At 41.7% G+C, this 21,349-nt stretch overlaps 1 protein-coding gene across 12 annotated transcripts in view; it reads right to left on the reverse strand.

Moving 5' to 3' along the window:
* Positions 1 to 21,349, reverse strand: part of Dnah11 (dynein, axonemal, heavy chain 11) — a 316,394-nt gene that overhangs the window by 164,636 nt on the left and 130,409 nt on the right. For 11 of the 12 annotated variants that reach the window (XM_039078094.2, XM_063262810.1, XM_039078092.2 and 8 more), the window contains 5 exons: positions 19,625 to 19,741; positions 13,571 to 13,709; positions 3,825 to 3,917; positions 2,041 to 2,235; positions 211 to 288 (listed from right to left, as the gene is read on the reverse strand). In XM_039078094.2, coding sequence (XP_038934022.1) covers positions 211 to 288; positions 2,041 to 2,235; positions 3,825 to 3,917; positions 13,571 to 13,709; positions 19,625 to 19,741 — 622 coding nt within the window. The remainder of the gene's footprint in view (positions 1 to 210; positions 289 to 2,040; positions 2,236 to 3,824; positions 3,918 to 13,570; positions 13,710 to 19,624; positions 19,742 to 21,349) is intronic. The other variant, XM_039078093.2, reaches the window with a different exon arrangement.

A 21,349-nucleotide genomic window follows, 5' to 3' on the forward strand; every position in this document is an offset into this window, starting at 1 on the left:
CGTAATGGAACATGCAAACAATGTTCTGTTTTACCTTCACTAGATATAAAAGGAACAGTGTTACATGATCAAATGGCAGCCATAGATTTCAGACTCAAGCTCAACATTATTGCAGCTTCACCCTAAGGGACCCCACTAAGCCACACTGAAAATCGTGCCCTCCGGAGAAGAGTCCTCCGAAGCTGAAAGGCACAGCATGAGTTCTCCTACCTTACTCTTTCCTGTGCCTGCATTTCCAACCACAAAGATGGAGTGCCGCACGGCCAGCAGCTCCTCAAGCTGGACAACCTGCACACAGACAGTTGTCACTTAGGCCTTTCATGACCGAGTGGCCGAAAGACGTCTCATTCACTTTAGCTCCCACTACTTAGGTCCCACTGACATGTGGGAGAACAGACTAAGTCCATAGCACAGCTTCTTAGAGATTTCCCACATAAAAAGCAGACATAAGAGTAATAGGAAGTCATTGTTGTCATCATCATCATCACCACTGCCGTCCTCATCATTGTCATCATTACCATTGGCATTGTCATCATCTCTGTCATCATCATTATCATCACTGTCATTGTCATTACCATTATTATTGTCATCATCATCATCACTGTCACCATCATCATTACCACTGGCATTGTCATCATCTCTGTCATCATCATTATCATCACTGTCATTGTCATTACCATTATTATTGTCATCATCATCATCACTGTCACCATCATCATCACCACTGCCAGTGTCACCATCACTGTCATCATTATCATTATCATCTCCATTGTTGCTGTCATCATCATCACTGTCATCATTTTCATTGTCATCAGCACTATCATTGTCATATCATCACCACCATCATTGTCAGCATCATCATCACTGTCATTGTCACCATCATCACCACTGCCATTGTCATCATTACCATCTCCATTGTCATTGTCATCATTACCACTGTCATTGTCACTATCGTTGTCATCATCACTGTCATCATTGTCATTGTCATCAGCACTGTCATTGTCACCATCACCACCACCACTGTCATCATCTCTGTCATTATCATAGTCACCATCATTGTCATCATAATCACCATCATCACTGTCATCATCATCACTGTCACTGTCACCATCATTATCACTGTCATTGTCATCACCACTGTCATTGTCATTGTCATCTTCAGCATCATCAGCACCACTTATGCAGCACACATGTGCATGTATGTGTGAAGGTCCGAGATTAATGCTGAATTCCCTGCTCTCTCGTTCTTTACCTTGTTGTCTAGAGAACAATGAGGTGCCTGAATCTATCTGTCTCTACACTGAGGTGAGAAACACATACAGCTGCACATGGCTTCATATGGATTGGGGAATTCAAGTCCAGGTTCTCCTGTCCTCATGCTTGTTCTCCTGTGCTCATGCTCGATCACTGAGCCATCTCCCTAGCCCCTATTTCATAACTCTATATGATACTTGGTACATGGCAGGGGGAGTTACTTACAAAATCAATGACTCTTCACAGAGTTTTGAGCAGAAATGAGGAATAGCAATCATTGGCTACAGGGGAGTGATGGCTCACATCACACAAAGTATCTGAAACGCAGACTTTTCACGCATTGTTGGCCATGTGTTCACTGACCCCAATGCAGCCTTGCCTGGGCACAGCTTTGTACAAGTCAGACAGTCCCTTCCTCAGAGCTGACATGACTCCCCAACAAGATAACCAATGATTTTAATTTCATTATACATGGATTGGAGAAGAGAGAACACAATACAGTTTTGGTGCGTGTTACCCAGAAGTTTTATAATTAGCTAAAAGTATTGTTACATTTAGAGTCATGACAGTCATGTCTATGTTTTTAAGCCCTCGGTGATAGAGACTAGTTATCAAAGCATTTACTTAGGTGTTTCTTAGCTGACTATTGTATCAAATGCTTGAAAGTATTTAATAAGATCATATTAAAGCCATGCAATGTAGTTAATGTTTTGGATAAATAACACTCAGGAAGTTACTTGGACTACCAACCCCACCACCTGCCATCAAGAGTAACATATCTTTTACTTTGAGGATGAAGCTCTCCTCAGGCTGCAAGCGGAGTTCCAGGGTAGACTGCTTGACCATCTGTTCAAAGTGTGGTTTCCTCTGCCGAGGCACATCCAAGGCTGGAAATAGGTCGCTAACCAGGCCCAGGAACACTGGGACATCATCAGTTACAATTTTAGGCATATTGAAGTCTCGCAATGCTCTCATGAGCACCTAGGAAAGCAGACAGAAGACACTGAATCCGAAGGCGACACAGTGTATTTCAAACACTATAACCACAAATAAACAACTGATGTTTGAGAGATAGATGCTTAACCGGATGTAAGCACTACACGATACATGCTATGTTGAAGCATCGTGTGTTAATATGATGTGTATATGTGCAATTTTTATGTTGTATACCATCCAAAATTAAGTGTAACTTTTCAACATTTAGTAAATACCCGCTGAGCTAACACATTTAAAAAGGATTTGCTTTTATTTAGTGTGTGTGTGTGTGTGTGTGTGTGTGTGTGTGTGTGTGTGTGTGTGTCCCCACAGAAGGCAGAAGACCCTGGAGCTAGAGTTACAGATAAATGTGAGCTGCCCACCCTGGGTAACAGAATTCAATCTCAGGTCTTCTAGAAGAGCAGAGCATGCTCTTAACTGTTGCACCTAACTGCTACAACATCTCTCCAGGCCCACAACAACACATTCTCAACCTTCACATCTAAATCTAATATGAGAACACTGTTCTCTGTCCACAGGGAGGCAAACACTTTCAGGTTAGTGGAACAAGCAAGGTGACCACACATGGGCCTCAGAATAAGATAAGCAAGGAGACCTGCTTCTTCCCTGGGAGGCTGTTCTGGTCTTCAGAATACCTCTGCACCAATCTCTTGCCTTCACCAAACTCAGATTCTAGATTGAACTGGCCAATCAGATCACATTGCTTAAAGCTCTCTGCAATTGCAGGATCATAAATACAAATACTTTCGATTTGGGCTTTGGTTTTACATTGGCTAGAAACCAAACTGGATTTTAGGCTTTAAAAGCAGTAACTCAAACATCAGAGTGAGTTATAGAGAGAGCTACATGCTCTATCTTCACTCACCACCGGGCAGAATAAAGGGGTGAAGAAAATGTTGGCTAACCCTGAGCAGAGACCAAGAAGAGAAATACTGTCTTCTTTTAGAAGATGAACAGTGTTCCTTACCATAAAAAAAGAACATTCTAGATAGATCTAATTTTACCCGATGTTTCAGGATACGCGGCCATGCGTACTTGTAGAGTTCTGCTGCCCTCTCACAGCAGAGAGGATGTCCGCTGTGCTGTCCGCACTGCAGTCTCTGGAGGAGAGCAGAACTCTTCCCAGTGGCCTCACAACCGCTGTGCCTCTCACGGAGCCAGTCTCTCCTCTCAAAGCCTTCCCCGAGCAGTGGATGTTCTGTGCCCCACTGGGTTGACTTGAGCTCACTGCCTTTTTCAGGATGAATATCCCAACTTTATTAATCAGGGCTCTTACACATCCCTCGAAGGAGATCAAACAGTGATGACTAAAATATTCTATTAGAGCTGTCAAAATACTTTTTTGTGGTTGATATCTCAAAAGCACTTATAAAATCATGTTTTCCTTCCCAGATCCCCGTCTCTGAGGTCGGGAATACCTGTGACCATTTAAAGAAACACCAACCTTAAAATAGCCTGCATTAAGAACAGATGTTTTAATAGATGGGGTTACGTGTGCCTTCCCAGCCAGGTACATACTCTGTCGGTCTGAAGCCATTCACTCACTCTGCAACATCATTTTAGCACTGCAGTACCTGGTCTTCGGGTCTATTTTTATCTCCTCGTTTCAGGGAGCCGGCTACAACCAAGACAGACTTGATGGCACGAAGTCCCCAGTCATAATGATCCTAAAAATAAAAGCACAGGCACGTCTTCCTCAGAAATGGAATGAGATCTTCCTTCCAGAAGTAAAAGCTGGAAACCAAAAGAGTTCAGATAGACACATCTTTTTTTCTTCCTAAAGATTTACAACAATTAATTCTGGAAGCAAAATAAGTTTATAGATCTTATCTGCCGGGTGCATGTCTGACTTCCTTTGGCCATTTTCCAGAGTCTTTCTATAGCCTCTCACTGCAGCTTTTGTCCAAGTCCCCCCCCCTTCACCTCTGCTCCTTTTCTTCCATCAAGCAGATGGCTCAGACCTGGACTGGTCCCAGGTTCCCTTCCCTTTACGCACCAACCTTCATACACGTACCCCTTACCGTTATTATCGGCATCCCAGCCTTTCACATCTAGTCACCTGTTCTTACAGTCACTCAGATAACTCTGCCCTACGGCTGGCATTAAATACAATAAAAGTTACAAAATTCTATTATGAGCTGTCATCTCTCTGAGACTTGCACATGAATCCTACTGGCCCCCTGCACTCCTGGAAGGTGGAGTCACTTCCTGTCTATCTCAGTCTGCAGAGTTTCTGAGTCTGGCTTTACAGTAAGGTGCTCAGTGAACACATATTCCATGAGCTGATTTCAAAAGTGACTGACTATATCTGAAACAGGATCTCACTATGTGTCCCTGGCTATCCTGAAATTTGCTACAGAGACCAGGCTGGCCTCGAACTCACAGAGATAGTGTTTCTGCTGGGATTAAAGGTGTGCACTACCCGTCTTGGCCCCAAAACAACTAATTTGGGGTGACTGACATTCTCTCCCTTGTCCCCCTATCCACATCCTCATGGTAACAATTCTCCCAAATGTTTCTCAGTCATGCCTATGGGCAGGTCACCTCTCCTCCAAGCCTCAACAGTAGCAGCAGCTATAGAGAGGCAGACAGAGTGCCATCGACTTTACAGATGGATACAGGGGTAAAGTTGTTCATGTGGGAACAAATGCTTTGTGAACACCGAAATGATAAATGCTTGAATACGCCATTTCATCCATTTGTGGATAATAAAACCAAAATTAGCTCTTGGCCGTCGTTTCTGTTGGTAATAAAAGCAGATAAGAGCGGGAGTAAAAACACTCATGTGTGATGCCGATAATGAAGGTAAAGGGTGCATGGAGAATGCGTTTGCTCGGGTGTGTATCTGTTTGGGGGGTACAAATGCCTGGACTCATGAAGAGTGTCAGCAGGAAAATCATTTCTTATCACTGGTCGTGGCAGAGATCATGTAGGAGTCACGAGTACAAACGCAGATGAGGGCTGAATGGACACGCGTCTGCGGGGCACAGAGGCTGACTGGGTCATGGCCAAGTCCTTGCAGAAGTGATGTTCCCGGAGAGCATGCTGCAGAGGCTGTAGATTCTGTTCGTAGAGAAGCCCCTGAATACTGAGATGTTGTGATGACTACTGAATCCTCACTGCTTCTCCTGGTTTATCCAATGAATCCTGACCCTAGAAAACTGTCCTTGTGCTTCTACCATCTTCCAACTTTACTCCTTTGTTCAGGAACAGTCTCAGATTCTTCACATTACTCTCCACTCTCAGAAATGAGTTGGGCTTATAACCCAGCTCTCCTTTCTTGCTAGGTTTTCTTTTTCCTCATGCACTCAGTATAAGAACTCTTCTCTTCCTGCCTGATGCCTAGTATCCCACCTTCCTCTTGAGTTTGGTCCCAAGTGACCTAGATAAAGTTAAGATAAGCTCAGCTCCCACCAGCTCCCACCAGCTCCCACCACCTGTCAGCTCCAGACTTGGTTATTTCATGAACTTCCACACCCATGAACTATAGGAACCAGGACTATAACTACCCAACTGGCAATCTTGAGATGATTTTTTTTTTTATTAACTTGAGTATTTCTTATATACATTTCGAGTGTTATTTCCTTTCCCGGTTTCCGGGCAAACATCCCCCTCCCCCTCCCCTTCCTTATGGGTGTTCCCCTCCCAACCCTCCCCCCATTGCCGCCCTCCCCCCATAGACTAGTTCACTGGGGGTTCAGTCTTAGCAGGACCCAGGGCTTCCCCTTCCACTGGTGCTCTTACTAGGATATTCATTGCTACCTATGAGGTCAGAGTCCAGGGTCAGTCCATGTATAGTCTTTAGGTAGTGGCTTAGTCCCTGGAAGCTCTGGTTGCTTGGCATTGTTGTACTTTTGGGGTCTCGAGCCCCTTCAAGCTCTTCCAGTTCTTTCTCTGATTCCTTCAATAGAGGACCTATTCTCAGTTCAGTGGTTTGCTGCTGGCATTCGCCTCTGTATTTGCTGTATTCTGGCTGTGTCTCTCAGGAGCGATCTACATCCGGCTCCTGTCGGTCTGCACTTCTTTGCTTCATCCATCTTGTCTAATTGGGTGGCTGTATATGTATGGGCCACATGTGGGGCAGGCTCTGAATGGGTGTTCCTTCAGTCTCTGTTTTAATCTTTGCCTCTCCCTTCCCTGCCAAGGGTATTCTTTTTCCTCATTTAAAGAAGGAGTGAAGCATTCACATTTTGATCATCCGTCTTGAGTTTCGTTTGTTCTAGGGATCTAGGGTAATTCAAGCATTTGGGCTAATAGCCACTTATCAATGAGTGCATACCATGTATGTCTTTCTGTGATTGGGTTAGCTCACTCAGGATGATATTTTCCAGTTCCAACCATTTGCCTACGAATTTCATAAACTCGTTGTTTTTGATAGCTGAGTAATATTCCATTGTGTAGATGTACCACATTTTCTGTATCCATTCCTCTGTTGAAGGGCATCTGGGTTCTTTCCATTTTCTGGCTATTATAAATAAGGCTGCGATGAACATAGTGGAGCACGTGTCTCTTTTATATGTTGAGGCATCTTTTGGGTATATGCCCAAGAGAGGTATAGCTGGATCCTCAGGCAGTTCAATGTCCAATTTTCTGAGGAACCTCCAGACTGATTTCCAGAATGGATTTACCAGTCTGCAATCCCACCAACAATGGAGGAGTGTTCCTCTTTCTCCACATCCTCGCCAGCATCTGCTGTCACCTGAGTTTTTGATCTTAGCCAATCGCACTGGTGTGAGGTGAAATCTCAGGGTTGTTTTGATTTGCATTTCCCTTATGACTAAAGATGTTGAACATTTCTTTAGGTGTTTCTCAGCCATTCGGCATTCCTCAGCTGTGAATTCTTTGTTTAGCTCTGAACCCCATTTTTTAATAGGGTTATTTGTTTCCCTGCGGTCTAACTTCTTGAGTTCTTTGTATATTTTGGATATAAGGCCTCTATCTGTTGTAGGATTGGTAAAGATCTTTTCCCAATCTGTTGGTTGCCGTTTTGTCCTAACCACAGTGTCCTTTGCCTTACAGAAGCTTTGCAGTTTTATGAGATCCCATTTGTCGATTCTTGATCTTAGAGCATAAGCCATTGGTGTTTTGTTCAGGAAATTTTTTCCAGTGCCCATGTGTTCCAGATGTTTCCCTAGTTTTTCTTCTATTAGTTTGAGTGTGTCTGGTTTGATGTGGAGGTCCTTGATCCACTTGGACTTAAGCTTTGTACAGGGTGATAAGCATGGATCGATCTGCATTCTTCTACATGTTGCTCTCCAGTTGAACCAGCACCATTTGCTGAAAATGCTATCTTTTTTCCATTGGATGGTTTTGGCTCCTTTGTCAAAAATCAAGTGACCATAGGTGTGTGGGTTCATTTCTGGGTCTTCAATTCTATTCCATTGGTCTATCTGTCTGTCTCTGTACCAATACCATGCAGTTTTTATCACTATTGCTCTGTAATACTGCTTGAGTTCAGGGATAGTGATTCCCCCTGAAGTCCTTTTATTGTTGAGGATAGCTTTAGCTATCCTGGGTTTTTTGTTATTCCAGATGAATTTGCAAATTGTTCTGTCTAACTCTTTGAAGAATTGGATTGGTATTTTGATGGGGATTGCATTGAATCTGTAGATTGCTTTTGGTAAAATGGCCATTTTTACTATATTAATCCTGCCAATCCATGAGCATGGGAGATCTTTCCATCTTCTGAGGTCTTCTTCAATTTCTTTCCTCAGTGTCTTGAAGTTCTTATTGTACAGATCTTTTACTTGCTTGGTTAAAGTCACACCGAGGTACTTTATATTATTTGGGTCTATTATGAAGGGTGTCGTTTCCCTAATTTCTTTCTCGGCTTGTTTCTCTTTTGTATAGAGGAAGGCAACTGATTTATTTGAGTTAATTTTATACCCAGCCACTTTGCTGAAGTTGTTTATCAGCTTTAGTAGTTCTCTGGTGGAACTTTTGGGATCACTTAAATATACTATCATGTCATCTGCAAAGAGTGATATTTTGACCTCTTCTTTTCCGATCTGTATCCCTTTGATCTCCTTTTGTTGTCTGATTGCTCTGGCTAGAACTTCAAGAACTATATTGAATAAGTAGGGAGAGAGTGGGCAGCCTTGTCTAGTCCCTGATTTTAGTGGGATTGCTTCAAGTTTCTCTCCATTTAGTTTAATGTTAGCAACTGGTTTGCTGTATATGGCTTTTACTATGTTTAGGTATGGGCCTTGAATTCCTATTCTTTCCAGGACTTTTATCATGAAGGGGTGTTGAATTTTGTCAAATGCTTTCTCAGCATCTAATGAAATGATCATGTGGTTCTGTTCTTTCAGTTTGTTTATATTATGGATCAGGTTGATGGTTTTCCGTATATTAAACCATCCCTGCATGCCTGGGATGAAGCCTACTTGATCATGGTGGATGATTGTTTTGATGTGCTCTTGAATTCGGTTTGCCAGAATTTTATTGAGTATTTTTGCGTCGATATTCATAAGGGAAATTGGTCTGAAGTTCTCTTTCTTTGTTGTGTCTTTGTGTGGTTTAGGTATAAGAGTAATTGTGGCTTTGTAGAAGGAATTCGGTAGGGCTCCATCTGTTTCAATTTTGTGGAATAGTTTGGATAATATTGGTATGAGGTCTTCTATGAAGGTTTGATAGAATTCTGCACTAAACCCGTCTGGACCTGGGCTCTTTTTGGTTGGGAGACCTTTAATGACTGCTTCTATTTCCTTAGGAGTTATGGGGTTGTTTAACTGGTTTATCTGTTCCTGATTTAACTTCGATACCTGGTATCTGTCTAGGAAATTGTCCATTTCCTGAAGATTTTCAAATTTTGTTGAATATAGGTTTTTATAGTAAGATCTGATGATTTTTTGAATTTCCTCCGAATCTGTAGTTATGTCTCCCTTTTCATTTCTGATTTTGTTGATTTGGACACACTCTCTGTGTCCTCTCGTTAGTCTGGCTAAGGGTTTATCTATCTTGTTGATTTTCTCAAAGAACCAACTTTTGGTTCTGTTGATTCTTTCTATGGTCCTTTTTGTTTCTACTTGTTTGATTTCAGCTCTGAGTTTGATTATTTCCTGCCTTCTACTCCTCCTGGGTGTATTTGCTTCTTTTTGTTCTAGAGCTTTTAGGTGTGCTGTCAAGCTGCTGACATATGCTCTTTCCTGTTTCTTTCTGCAGGCACTCAGCGCTATGAGTTTTCCTCTTAGCACAGCTTTCATTGTGTCCCATAAGTTTGTGTATGTTGTATCTTCATTTTCATTAAATTCTAAAAAGTTTTTAATTTCTTTCTTTATTTCTTCCTTGACCAGGTTATCATTGAGTAGAGCATTGTTCAATTTCCACGTATATGTGGGCATTCTTCCCTTATTGTTATTGAAGACCAGTTTTAGGCCGTGGTGGTCCGATAGCACGCATGGGATTATTTCTATCTTTCTGTACCTGTTGAGGCCCGTTTTTTGACCAATTATATGGTCAATTTTGGAGAAAGTACCATGAGGAGCTGAGAAGAAGGTATATCCTTTTTCTTTAGGATAGAATGTTCTATAAATATCCATTAAGTCCATTTGGCTCATGACTTCTCTTAGTCTGTCGACATCACTGTTTAATTTCTGTTTCCATGATCTGTCCATTGATGAGAGTGGGGTGTTGAAATCTCCCACTATTATTGTGTGAGGTGCAATGTGTGTTTTGAGCTTTAGTAAGGTTTCTTTTACGTATGTAGGTGCCCTTGTATTTGGGGCATAGATATTTAGGATTGAGAGTTCATCTTGGTGGATTTTTCCTTTGATGAATATGAAGTGTCCTTCCTTATCTTTTTTGATGACTTTTAGTTGGAAATTGATTTTATTTGATATTAGAATGGCTACTCCAGCTTGCTTCTTCTGACCATTTGCTTGGAAAGTTGTTTTCCAGCCTTTCACTCTGAGGTAGTGTCTGTCTTTGTCTCTGAGGTGTGTTTCCTGTAGGCAGCAGAATGCAGGGTCCTCGTTGCGTATCCAGTTTGTTAATCTATGTCTTTTTATTGGGGAGTTGAGGCCATTGATATTGAGAGATATTAAGGAATAGTGATTATTGCTTCCCGTTTTATTCATATTTGGATGTGAGGTTATGTTTGTGTGCTTTCATTCTCTTTGTTTTGTTGCCAAGACGATTAGTTTCTTGCTTCTTCTAGGGTATAGCTTGCCTCCTTATGTTGGGCTTTACCATTTATTATCCTTTGTAGTGCTGGATTTGTAGAAAGATATTGTGTAAATTTGGTTTTGTCATGGAATATCTTGGTTTCTCCATCAATGTTAATTGAGAGTTTTGCTGGATACAGTAACCTGGGCTGGCATTTGTGTTCTCTTAGGGTCTGTATAACATCAGTCCAGGATCTTCTGGCCTTCATAGTTTCTGGCGAGAAGTCTGGTGTGATTCTGATAGGTCTGCCTTTATATGTTACTTGACCTTTTTCCCTTACTGCTTTTAATATTCTTTCTTTATTTTGTGCGTTTGGTGTTTTGACAATTATGTGACGGGAGGTGTTTCTTTTCTGGTCCAATCTATTTGGAGTTCTGTAGGCTTCTTGTATGTCTATGGGTATCTCTTTTTTTAGGTTAGGGAAGTTTTCTTCTATGATTTTGTTGAAGATATTTACTGGTCCTTTGAGCTGGGAGTCTTCACTCTCTTCTATACCTATTATCCTTAGGTTTGATCTTCTCATTGAGTCCTGGATTTCCTGTATGTTTTGGACCAGTAGCTTTTTCCGCTTTACATTATCTTTGACAGTTGAGTCAATGATTTCTATGGAATCTTCTGCTCCTGAGATTCTCTCTTCCATCTCTTGTATTCTGTTGGTGAAGCTTGTATCTACAGCTCCTTGTCTCTTCTTTTGGTTTTCTATATCCAGGGTTGTTTCCATGTGTTCTTTCTTGATTGCTTCTATTTCCATTTTTAATTCCTTCAACTGTTTGATTGTGTTTTCCTGGAATTCTTTCAGGGATTTTTGCGATTCCTCTCTGTAGGCTTCTACTTGTTTATTAATGTTTTCCTGTGTTTCCCTAAGTGTGTTCATGTCTTTCTTGAAGTCCTCCAGCATCATGATCAAATATGATTTTGAAACTAGATCTTGCTTTTCTGGTGTGTTTGGATATTCCATGTTTGTTTTGGTGGGAGAATTGGGCTCCGATGGTGCCATGTAGTCTTGGTTTCTGTTGCTTGGGTTCCTGCGCTTGCCTCTCGCCATCAGATTATCTCTAGTGTTACTTTGTTCTGCTATTTCTGACAGTGGCTAGACTGTCCTATAAGCCTGTGTGTCAGGAGTGCTGTAGACCTGTTTTCCTCTCTTTCAGTCAGTTATGGGGACAGAGTGTTCTGCTTTCGGGCGTGTAGTTTTTCCTCTCTACAGGTCTTCAGCTGTTCCTGTGGGCCTGTGTCTTGAGTTCACCAGGCAGCTTTCTTGCAGCAGAAAATTTGGTCTTACCTGTGGTCCCGAGGCTCAAGTTCGCTCGTGGGGTGCTGCCCAGGGGCTCTCTGCAGTGGCAGCAACCAGGAAGGCCTGTGCCACCCCTTCCGGGAGCTTCAGTGCACCAGGGTTCCAGATGGTCTTTGGCTTTTTCCTCTGGCGTCCGAGATGTGTGTGCAGGGAGCAGTCTCTTCTGGTTTCCCAGGCTTGTCTGCCTCTCTGAAGGTTTAGCTCTCCCTCCCACAGGATTTGGGTACAGAGAACTGTTTATCCGGTCTGTTTCTTTCAGGTTCCGGCGGTGTCTCAGGCAGGTGTCCTGCCGCTCCTGGGCCCTCCCCCACGGGAGCCCAGAGTCCTTATACAGTTTCCTCTTGGGCCAGGGATGTGGGCAGGGGTGAGCAGTGTTGGTGGTCTCTTCCGCTCTGCAGCCTCAGGAGTGCCCACCTGACCAGGCGGTTGGGTCTCTCTCTCACCCCTTGAGATGATTTTAAAACACAGCACATGTAGCTATGTGAGGCAGCATAAACCTATAATCCCAGTATTCAGGAAACTAAGGAAGGAGGATTTCCAGGAGTTTGCAGCTACCATGAGGTAGGGTAAGACATTATCTCAAACCAAAACAGAAAATAAATGCTACCTAGTCTATAAAAAACACAGGTCTCTTCCCTCCTTGAGAACTCTGATGATCTTTTCCTTTTCTACTTTCTTCCAATTTTTACTTCATGCAATTGAACCTCCAAGATCTTCACGGTAAAATGGACTGCCTGTTTCATCTGGTTTGTTTCTTACACTCTGTCACTGACGTCAACAAACATATCACTTGGCTACAGTAGATGGCCTCACTAGATGTCCGCATATTACCATTGTGTCAGACATGCTCACAATTTCATTTTTCACGGGAAGTAGACTTTTTAATTATAAGACTTAAATGAAATTTTAAAGGAGATTTCAGATTATAAAAGAAAATAAAAATACCAATGATCTTACTCTGCAAAGACGACCATCAAAAACTATGTTTCCAGTCATTTTGTGTGCAGAAAACACATTGACAGCTGAGGTCATACACAATGAGGCTGCTTTTGCACACGAGAAGAGTAGTTCCCTGTGTTATTAAACATTACAGCTTCCTTCCCAAATGCCTACCCTTGAAATGACAGGATGTCCTTATCTCTTAGGTTCCATATCGCTCTCTGACATTGGTCAAGTTAAGATAAATGCACCGGATCAAACATATCTGTGGGTTAACAGCCACACTATATGATAGCTACAGACTAATGTCATAGGGAATTAATGAGACGTCACAAAACGTCCAAAGCCCAACAGGAAGCTAAATTTGAGAAGACTGCAGCAAACACACACTTGTGCGTGGTGCATCAGTAACTTCACAAACTTTCAAAAGCACAGTAAGAAGGAGAAAGAATGTTAAGTGTCACCCATTCTGGGGACTAGGATTAATAAACAAAGCCCCACACAGCTTCAAATAAGGGATCAGCAATGGATGAGAAAAGCCAACATTTCTAGACTCTTTCCCAGAATCAACTTCACTTACCTATGACCCCTTCTGCCTTTTCCACTACAAGAAATAAAGGCAACATGAAATCGCCTTTATAACCATAGCATCATTGATGCTTTAGAGAAAAATCCCGTAACTCATTGATAAAAAGCCATATGGAATATAGGGAAGATACTTCATAAGCACACTAAGATGTCTGAAATTTTAATTTCAGGAAAAAGTAAGATTTAGAAAGCACGAAATTTGAAAATCCCATAGAAAATATGAAACCCTTCCAAATGCCTGTGTCATTTGAGTGTTAAATTATTCAACATCCACATTTTAAGACATCTATTTTAATGTGATATAAAACCAAATAATAACGAAAGACTTCTCACCTGCTTGGACAGCAGTTCGTCACAGAGCGTGTACAAGGAAATGAACTTCCGGGCCAATGACCGCGCATCCACAAACCCTTCTGCCACCAACATGATTTCACAGATCAGCTCAGTATCAGGGGCCACCATGGCACAGGGTCTACATTATAAATATAAGCTCTCATTTTAGATGTTACAGTAAGGTCATATGTGTCACTTCAATGAGGTGATTAGTCTGTACCAACACTCTCACCACTCCTACGCAGGCCAGGTCATAAACGGCCCATCAATCACCACTAACAGAACCCTTCGGTTCTACTAAAAGACTTCCGCTGGACACCGGGGAGATGATGAGACAGCAGAAATGGTAGACGCCTGGAATGGGGGGGGGGCGGGTGCGAGTTTACGGAAAATACAGGGTTACAATACATTAACTTCCCTTCCCATTGGTGGGGTTTGGTCTTTGTTTGGTGGGGCTGGAGATTTAAGTCAGAGCTTCAACCACACTGAGCCTGTGCTCCATTTCACAGTTACCCCAGGCTCTTAACTTCATGTTTGTGATCTCATTAGAATGGCAGGCACACTAATATTGGGTAAAACATACTATTGATCTCTGGAGAATAGTACCTTGCTCTGTGGTTGGCTTCGATAACCACCAGGCAAACAACCTCTAAGGCACAAGTGTCAGTACAAAAACAACAAGGGAGTTGTGAGTTTTGTTCTAATTTATTTAACAGCATGTGATGTATTTTAGTTTTTAAAGATAGTTGTGCTTAACGGACAGCTCAAAGTGTTCATGAATGCCTAACCATCCCCTTCAGAAGTGACTGAGGGATGCCCTAGCAGAGCCCCAGTTTGGTGGTCAGTATCCCCGTGTCTCACACGTATCAGTAACTCTAGTTCTAAGGGATCCAGTGTGTGTTTCTGTGGGCACCAGGCATGGATGTAGTACACTTACATACATGCAGGCAAAATACTCATACAGTAAAAATTAGAAATTAAGCAAAACCCTAAGTACGTTAAAACATTTTGAGGGTACACAAGTTATCTCTTGCACAGTGCTACTAGGGCTCACCGAGAAGGGCTTTTCAGATGAAAATTTAGAAAAATGTAGCTTCAACTTCCTCTTAATGTGTGGAAGGGTTTCAAAAAGTTCCCGCTCCAGGGCTGGAGCCAGGAATAGACAGATCTGAAACCTTTCCATTGGAGCCTGGTAAAGATGGACCATAGGTGAATGAATAAACCAGTCACACACTTTAGACTGTAAGGACTGTGCACCCCAAAACATTTACCTGTTTCTGCGGGTATGGTTATGTGCTTTTTCACATTTTTTCCACCCTGGACACTCCCCATGTGTCTTTGGGACTAGGAGACTGAAGCCCCAATCTGATCTGACCTCTGAATTATTTTTCATGTCTACTATTCATTGCATAGCAGAAGAATGGAAATCAGAGAAAAGGGTTGGCATATTATCTGTCATTAAATCCGTGTACACAGTAAATACTGTTTTTTAGTTAGTGTGCAAAACGATGGGTTTAATTGTAACATTTTCATGCACATACATCTTTGTACGTTACTCATTCAGTCTCCCACTACTCTCTCCATCCCATTCCTCCCAAACACAACCTGCTTTCATGTCATATGAGTATGTACACATATTTAAGTCTAACTTCAGCAGATAAGAAAACATACACAGTTCTGTCTTTCTCCTCTTTTCCCACCATCCTCTGCTGTTTCCTCCCTTCTCCTTCCTGTAGAACTTAAACTGCCTTTTATGTGTTATTTAAGTTCTTTATGACCTGAGTCCTAGGCCCAGTGCATGCTAAGCACCATACTCAGAATACTGAGCCACATTCTGCAGCCTGTAAGCACTAGCATTTACTGTGCATTTACCTCATACCACACAGGGTGCTAACACCTCCTGACCCCTCTCACTTAATTCTAGCAACTCCAAGAACTGAGTGTTCTTCATATCTGCCTTAACAGAGGCGCAGGCTGATGGGTGTCCCTGGAAATTTCAATAGTTAGTGTAGGGCGCATTGTTCTTGGTAAGTGGGGGAAATTTAGAGACAATTAGAGCCAAGACTCAAAAATGTTCCCGGCACCATTACTAACACCAAAACATAAATGATGCTGCAGGTAGTCTACCAAACAAAATTTATGAAAATGTCGAAAAGGTTTAAAACTTTAAAGGCCAAATAAAAGGAGTCCATGAGGTAAATTGTGTGGGAACTGTGAAAACGCCACAGAGACAAGTGTGCTCTGCAGCTGTCACGTTCACCGCTAGGGTAGCAGGATTCTCTGGCTTCAGGAAATGAGCCGACTATGGTAGAGAAAGCTGTTATTATGAAGAGGGGAAACATTCAAGATGGGATGTTAGAATATTTGATGAACATTAGGGAACAGAATTAAATACTCATTCTCTATTACCTACTGAAGTTTTCATTTCATGAATTATATTTTAGAAGTGATAGCCTAACATTAGAATAAGATATAAAAGAATTAGGGTCAAATATAAAAGTGGGTGGATAAACATATTTTAGGCTTTAAAGAATTAAAGGAACTCACACTAAAAACTATAAATATTCTTATAGTGTATATAAAGGAGGCATTTAATTCTTTCAGAGGCATGCTAAGTAGTCAGAGACACACTGTTAATCCTAAAGACCTCCTGAAAATCAACTGTTAAGCCGCTAGATTATCCTCAGGGCCCAGGAGGAGGTTGAGCAACACAAATTATTGCCTCCATGTGTGAAATTCGGGGTGTCCTTACAGATAACATCAGGAACAATGCATGCTAAAACACATGTTAATCCAGACACCGGGATACATTCCGTAAAAGATGTAGATCATCAAAACTAATCCAAAGAGAAATAAAATCTTAATAACTTCTTAGCTATTAAAGAATTTCATTACTGAGGGAATTCCCATGAAAAAAAATATTGGTCCAGACACCATCACTGATTAATTCTGTCAAATATGTTAGCAATAAACAATGCCAGTTCCGTTCAAAGTCTTAGAAGAGGGACACATGGTGGCAGCATTTCTCTGATGCAAAAATCAAACAGGTCACACAGAAGACGCTACAGACCAAAATGCTCTGTAGTAGAGATTCTTTAAAAATATCTAACTAAGCAGAGCATATTTTATTCAGCGAAAAACAATGTTTTCTTCTATCTCAAGAACTTAAGATTGAAGGGCTGCTTATCACCAGAAAGATAATGGATATAGTTCGGTAATCGACAAAATCAGAGAAAACATCTAAAAAGCTTCAAAACAACAAAATCTGCTGAAGAAAACAACAGTTGAAAAATTTTCAAGCTTTGGCTGAGTAAACCTCCTTAACCAGAGTATTAAGAAATAAGACAGTCGATAAATTATATTTCATGATAATCAAAACTTTTATCTTTGATGGGCACCATCAAATTTGCAAAAAGGAAAGCCACAAAAATAAAAGTTTCATACTGTGTGTTAGCTAATAAAGGAACTGTATACACACACACACACACACACACACACACACACACACACCACAAACCACTCTCTTTTTCTCTCTTTCACTCTCTGGGAATGGCCAGTCAACATATGAAAAACTACTAAAGACCATGAGCCTTAACGGAAATGTAAACTAAACTCTTAAGAACACAATACGGCAGTTCAATTAAATCAGCTAAAACTTACCAACTAATACCATAATGTCAGCACTGCTAACAGTATTAGGTATTTGACAACAGCACGAAACAGTGGAATTCTCACTAATGGTGAAAGTAGAAAAGGAATCCAATAGCCTTTGCAATATTGCACATTCTTTTCTAAGTAAAACATGCATCTTCCACATGATCAATTTTAGATATACATCTAGAAGAAATGAAAACATGTTCACGTGGAGATTTTAACCATGTTTACAACAGCTTTAGTCACAAAGGACTGGAATCACGACAAAGCTGGTGAGTGGATAAAGGATGTGCAATATGTCTGTACAGTAGAATACTCAGTGATTAAAGGAAGCTTGGACCAAGCCTAGAACCAAAATGTCCAGATAATGATGCCAGAGAGCAGGAAGGAAACTGTAGGCTTATCACACACCCAAACTCCCCTTCTGCCTTAGGGAATTGTACATGAATCTGGTCTACAGGTGACCAGGTGTGCACATGAACTATTCCCTGATGGTAAGTAATGAGGAAGCCAACTTTAAAACAATTCTTTGGTATTCATAGAATGTATTAAAAATGAAAGCTAATTCACATACTACTAAAATATATGAACTTATTCTGAGACGAATTACATACTAGCTATTTTATCCTGCCAACTTGATCAATCATTTGATTATAAAACTAGCAATTCTGAGAACGCTGCTTTGAGAGCTCAAGAATGGCAAAAGGGGGTCAGAGTCCTCTCAGAGATGGTTGGAAGTTCTAACCCAGAGCCAAAACTCATCAAAAGACTGTGTGTGTGTGTGTGTGTGTGTGTGTGTGTGTGTGTTTGCACGTGGAACATATGTCAATGCGTGTTGAGGCCAAAAAATAACCTCTGATGTCATTCCTGAGTCACTATTCACACCCCTCCCCCTGCTTTTCTTTCACTGTCTTGGGACTAGCCAAGTTAGGCTAGGCTGGCTAGTAGTAACCCCCAGGGTCCAACCCCCAACATCACGGCTCACAGTTTAGAAAGTTGGGATTGATAGGCACTCCAGAAAAGATATATGTAAATCCTTCATCACAGAGAGTTGCGGGTGACAGAAGGAATAATTTCCAACTGGCAATACAGAGACTCAGAGAGTTTAGGAGCTGTCTTTTCAGTCTGAGCATGTGTGTTGTTCTCACTTAGATGGAATCGTGACAGCACACCGGATTACACCTGGATGATGTAATGGAAAAGCTAACAGTCATCACAGGTACTGGAGATGCACCTGCAGGTCCTCCAAATACAGGCTGCTGTTGGTGTGTATATTGTCTGAGCATTTGGAGAAAGGAGGCCAACACTGTATTTTAATCACCGTCAGGTAATTTTACATCTAAGACTCTAGTCTGTGGTTGAGGGGAGAGCTCAGTTGCTTAAGGGTTTGCCACACGAGCTTGAGGACCCAAGTTCAGTCAGTCTCCACCTCCTGTGTAAAAGCTAGCTGTAGTAGCACATACTTGCAATCCTAGTGCTTGTGAGGTGGAGATGGGAGGATCCCAGGGGCTTGCTAGCTGCATTGATGGTCTCCAGTGTCAGTGGGAGATCAAAAATTGAGGAGGAGAGCTTTTGAGGAGGACACCTCTGGCCTCCATGTGCACACATACATCTGTGCACATGCACACATATACCCAGAGACTCTATTCTGAAACAAAATAATTTTAATAAGAATAAATGTTTATAGCTTGCTATTTTAGCATCAAAAGAAAAATCAAAAACAAAAACAAGCCTGTCACACCACACAAGAGGATTGAGAAAATGTAGATGAGCCATGAGAGGAATGATTTTGGAGTTATGGAAAATGATATTTCCAAAGGTTTTCAATAACACAGTAAAATACATATATCAAAAGAAGAATACATATTAGAAGAATAAAACTAAATAAAATATGGAAAATGATATTTCCAAAGGTTTCGATAGTACTGTAAAACACATATATCAAAATATTACAAGAATAAAACTAAATAAAATCATGTCTCCTATTTTTTAATTCTATAGAATATAAGTTCCAGAATAGACTAGAAATTATAGACTAGAATGACATCCAGTCAGCAAACAACTTCTTTTTATACATTTCTGCATTTACCAAATACTTTATAATTTGTGAGAATTCCGTTTACAATGAAACAGCAGAGAAAGCTAATATTAAATACTTGGAATTACAGCATAACTTTTACACACTGATTTGAGTGCTAGTTTCAATACACAAGGGGTGAGTCTATCGTGGAGAAAATTATCTCTATAAAGATCACAGAGAAAATTATCTCTATAAAGCGATCTCGAAGAGACAAGTTTTCCACAGATTAAATTCTCTGGTAAAGCAAACGCCATGGTCAGAGTGAGCCAACATTAGGTGGCATAAGTGTACCGTATGTGAGCTGCAAGGCCAGCACTTGCCTGAACAGAGCTTTGAGGTTTTCTGGTAATTCGGTTCGACCAGCATATCCTGGGTTCAGAGTGATGAATATTCCAACCGATGGCTTCAGCGGGATGGTCTCCCCAAGAAATACGAATCTACCATAAAGAGAACGTTGATGGAATTAAATGTGTTCACTGAACATGAATGCACATTTACAAATGCAAGTTGCTGCGGAATGCAAATGTGCGTTAGAAAGCTGTTTGTCCTGGGTCCTTTTCCTTAGATTCATAAGCGCACACATTTCGAATGTTTTGAAGCATACTTATTAAAAATACCCCCTTCCCGTCTAGAATCACAATATGGGGAGCTTTTTTTTTTCCTCCATATCCTGAAATGGAGGAGTGGAGAGCTGACTAGTTAACATTTAATGAAAGGTGATATTTTTGCCTTCGGTTTCTTGAATGGAGCACTGCACAGAGAGTATCCATGCTCAAAGGAGCAGGAGGAGGGGGCTCCCTGTCCAGTTTGTCCATTTGCTTACTCCCCTGCCCTCCCCTTATTCAGTAAATCCCTACTAACCATCTCTGCAAAGGTAGGACAGCGTAATGGTTAGGACAGCAGGCCAGTGGGCTCTGCTGGGCTCAGAGTGCAGAGCCCTCAATGTTTCACATTAGGTGTGACAACTCTCCCCTTCATCCCAATTTCCTCATCTGATAAAAAAGGGAGAGCAATCCTACCTACCCATGAGGATCTGAAAGAATATGAGTATAAATGGTCAACACCACAACGCCCGGGGCCCAGTCTTCACCATGCCAAAGCTAGGGAGAAACAGTGATTTTCAGACGGAAAATTCAGAGTGCCCAGTTAGGCCTTATATCACCAAGGCAATGGAATGGCAAACTGCAGAGCCGTAAGTGTGATAAGCTTTCAGACAGGGCCAAGCAGACTAAGAAACTAAGGTGATCTCAGAAAGATCTCTTGAAGGAAGGGGAAGGAGGAGGAAGTAGTGTCTCAGAGGAGAGAGAGCAGAGACACAGATGCCAGGGACTTCTGGGGGATTTAGATACTAGGTGGCTAACAGCAGGTACTTATTTTAATGGTTCCAGTTAAAATAGAGAAATCAGGGTTTTCCAAAAGGCAGACGAGTTCAGTTCAGACGCCAGGTGAGCATGGCCAGGGTCTTAGCATCTCTCTCCCAGCATTCATAGCAATGATGGGAGGAGTCTCCAAGCAAAGGGAGGAGCCTCTAACAGGTAGACTCAGCTTAGATCTATTGCTTAGGTCCTGCAGGGTAAAAAGAATTTAATCAACTCAGGAGACCATGAAGGAACCTTGCAGCCTGTTTATGTACAAGCCTAAGGAAGAAGAGAGGTCTCAGAAATGCAGGCAGAGGCACCATCGAGTGTGCCTGGGAATTTTCAAATCACTTCTGACTCTATTACATAAATCTGCATGACAAAGGACAGCCTCAGATGACTTTTGGGTTTCCTCAGATAATGGGATTCTGAGTAAGAGCCAAATATGGCTGGGGATCAGACAGGAAAGACTTCAACTTCACTGACACACTATTAGAAGTGGGGTGGGTAAGGCAGCAGGCATCTGGATGTCGGAAGCCAGTGTCAGGACCCTGAGAGCTTTTGTAAAAGGTGGAAACATACTTCTCTGACAAACTGGAAACTTCTAGAACAAGTGCACAGCTCTGAGAAAGGGAATGGGGTGGGAATCCTTTATCGGAGCAGACTGGAAGTGTTCCCATGCACAAG

Source organism: Rattus norvegicus, chromosome 6 (genome assembly GCF_036323735.1).
Source record: "Rattus norvegicus strain BN/NHsdMcwi chromosome 6, GRCr8, whole genome shotgun sequence".
Lineage (NCBI taxonomy): Eukaryota > Metazoa > Chordata > Mammalia > Rodentia > Muridae > Rattus > Rattus norvegicus.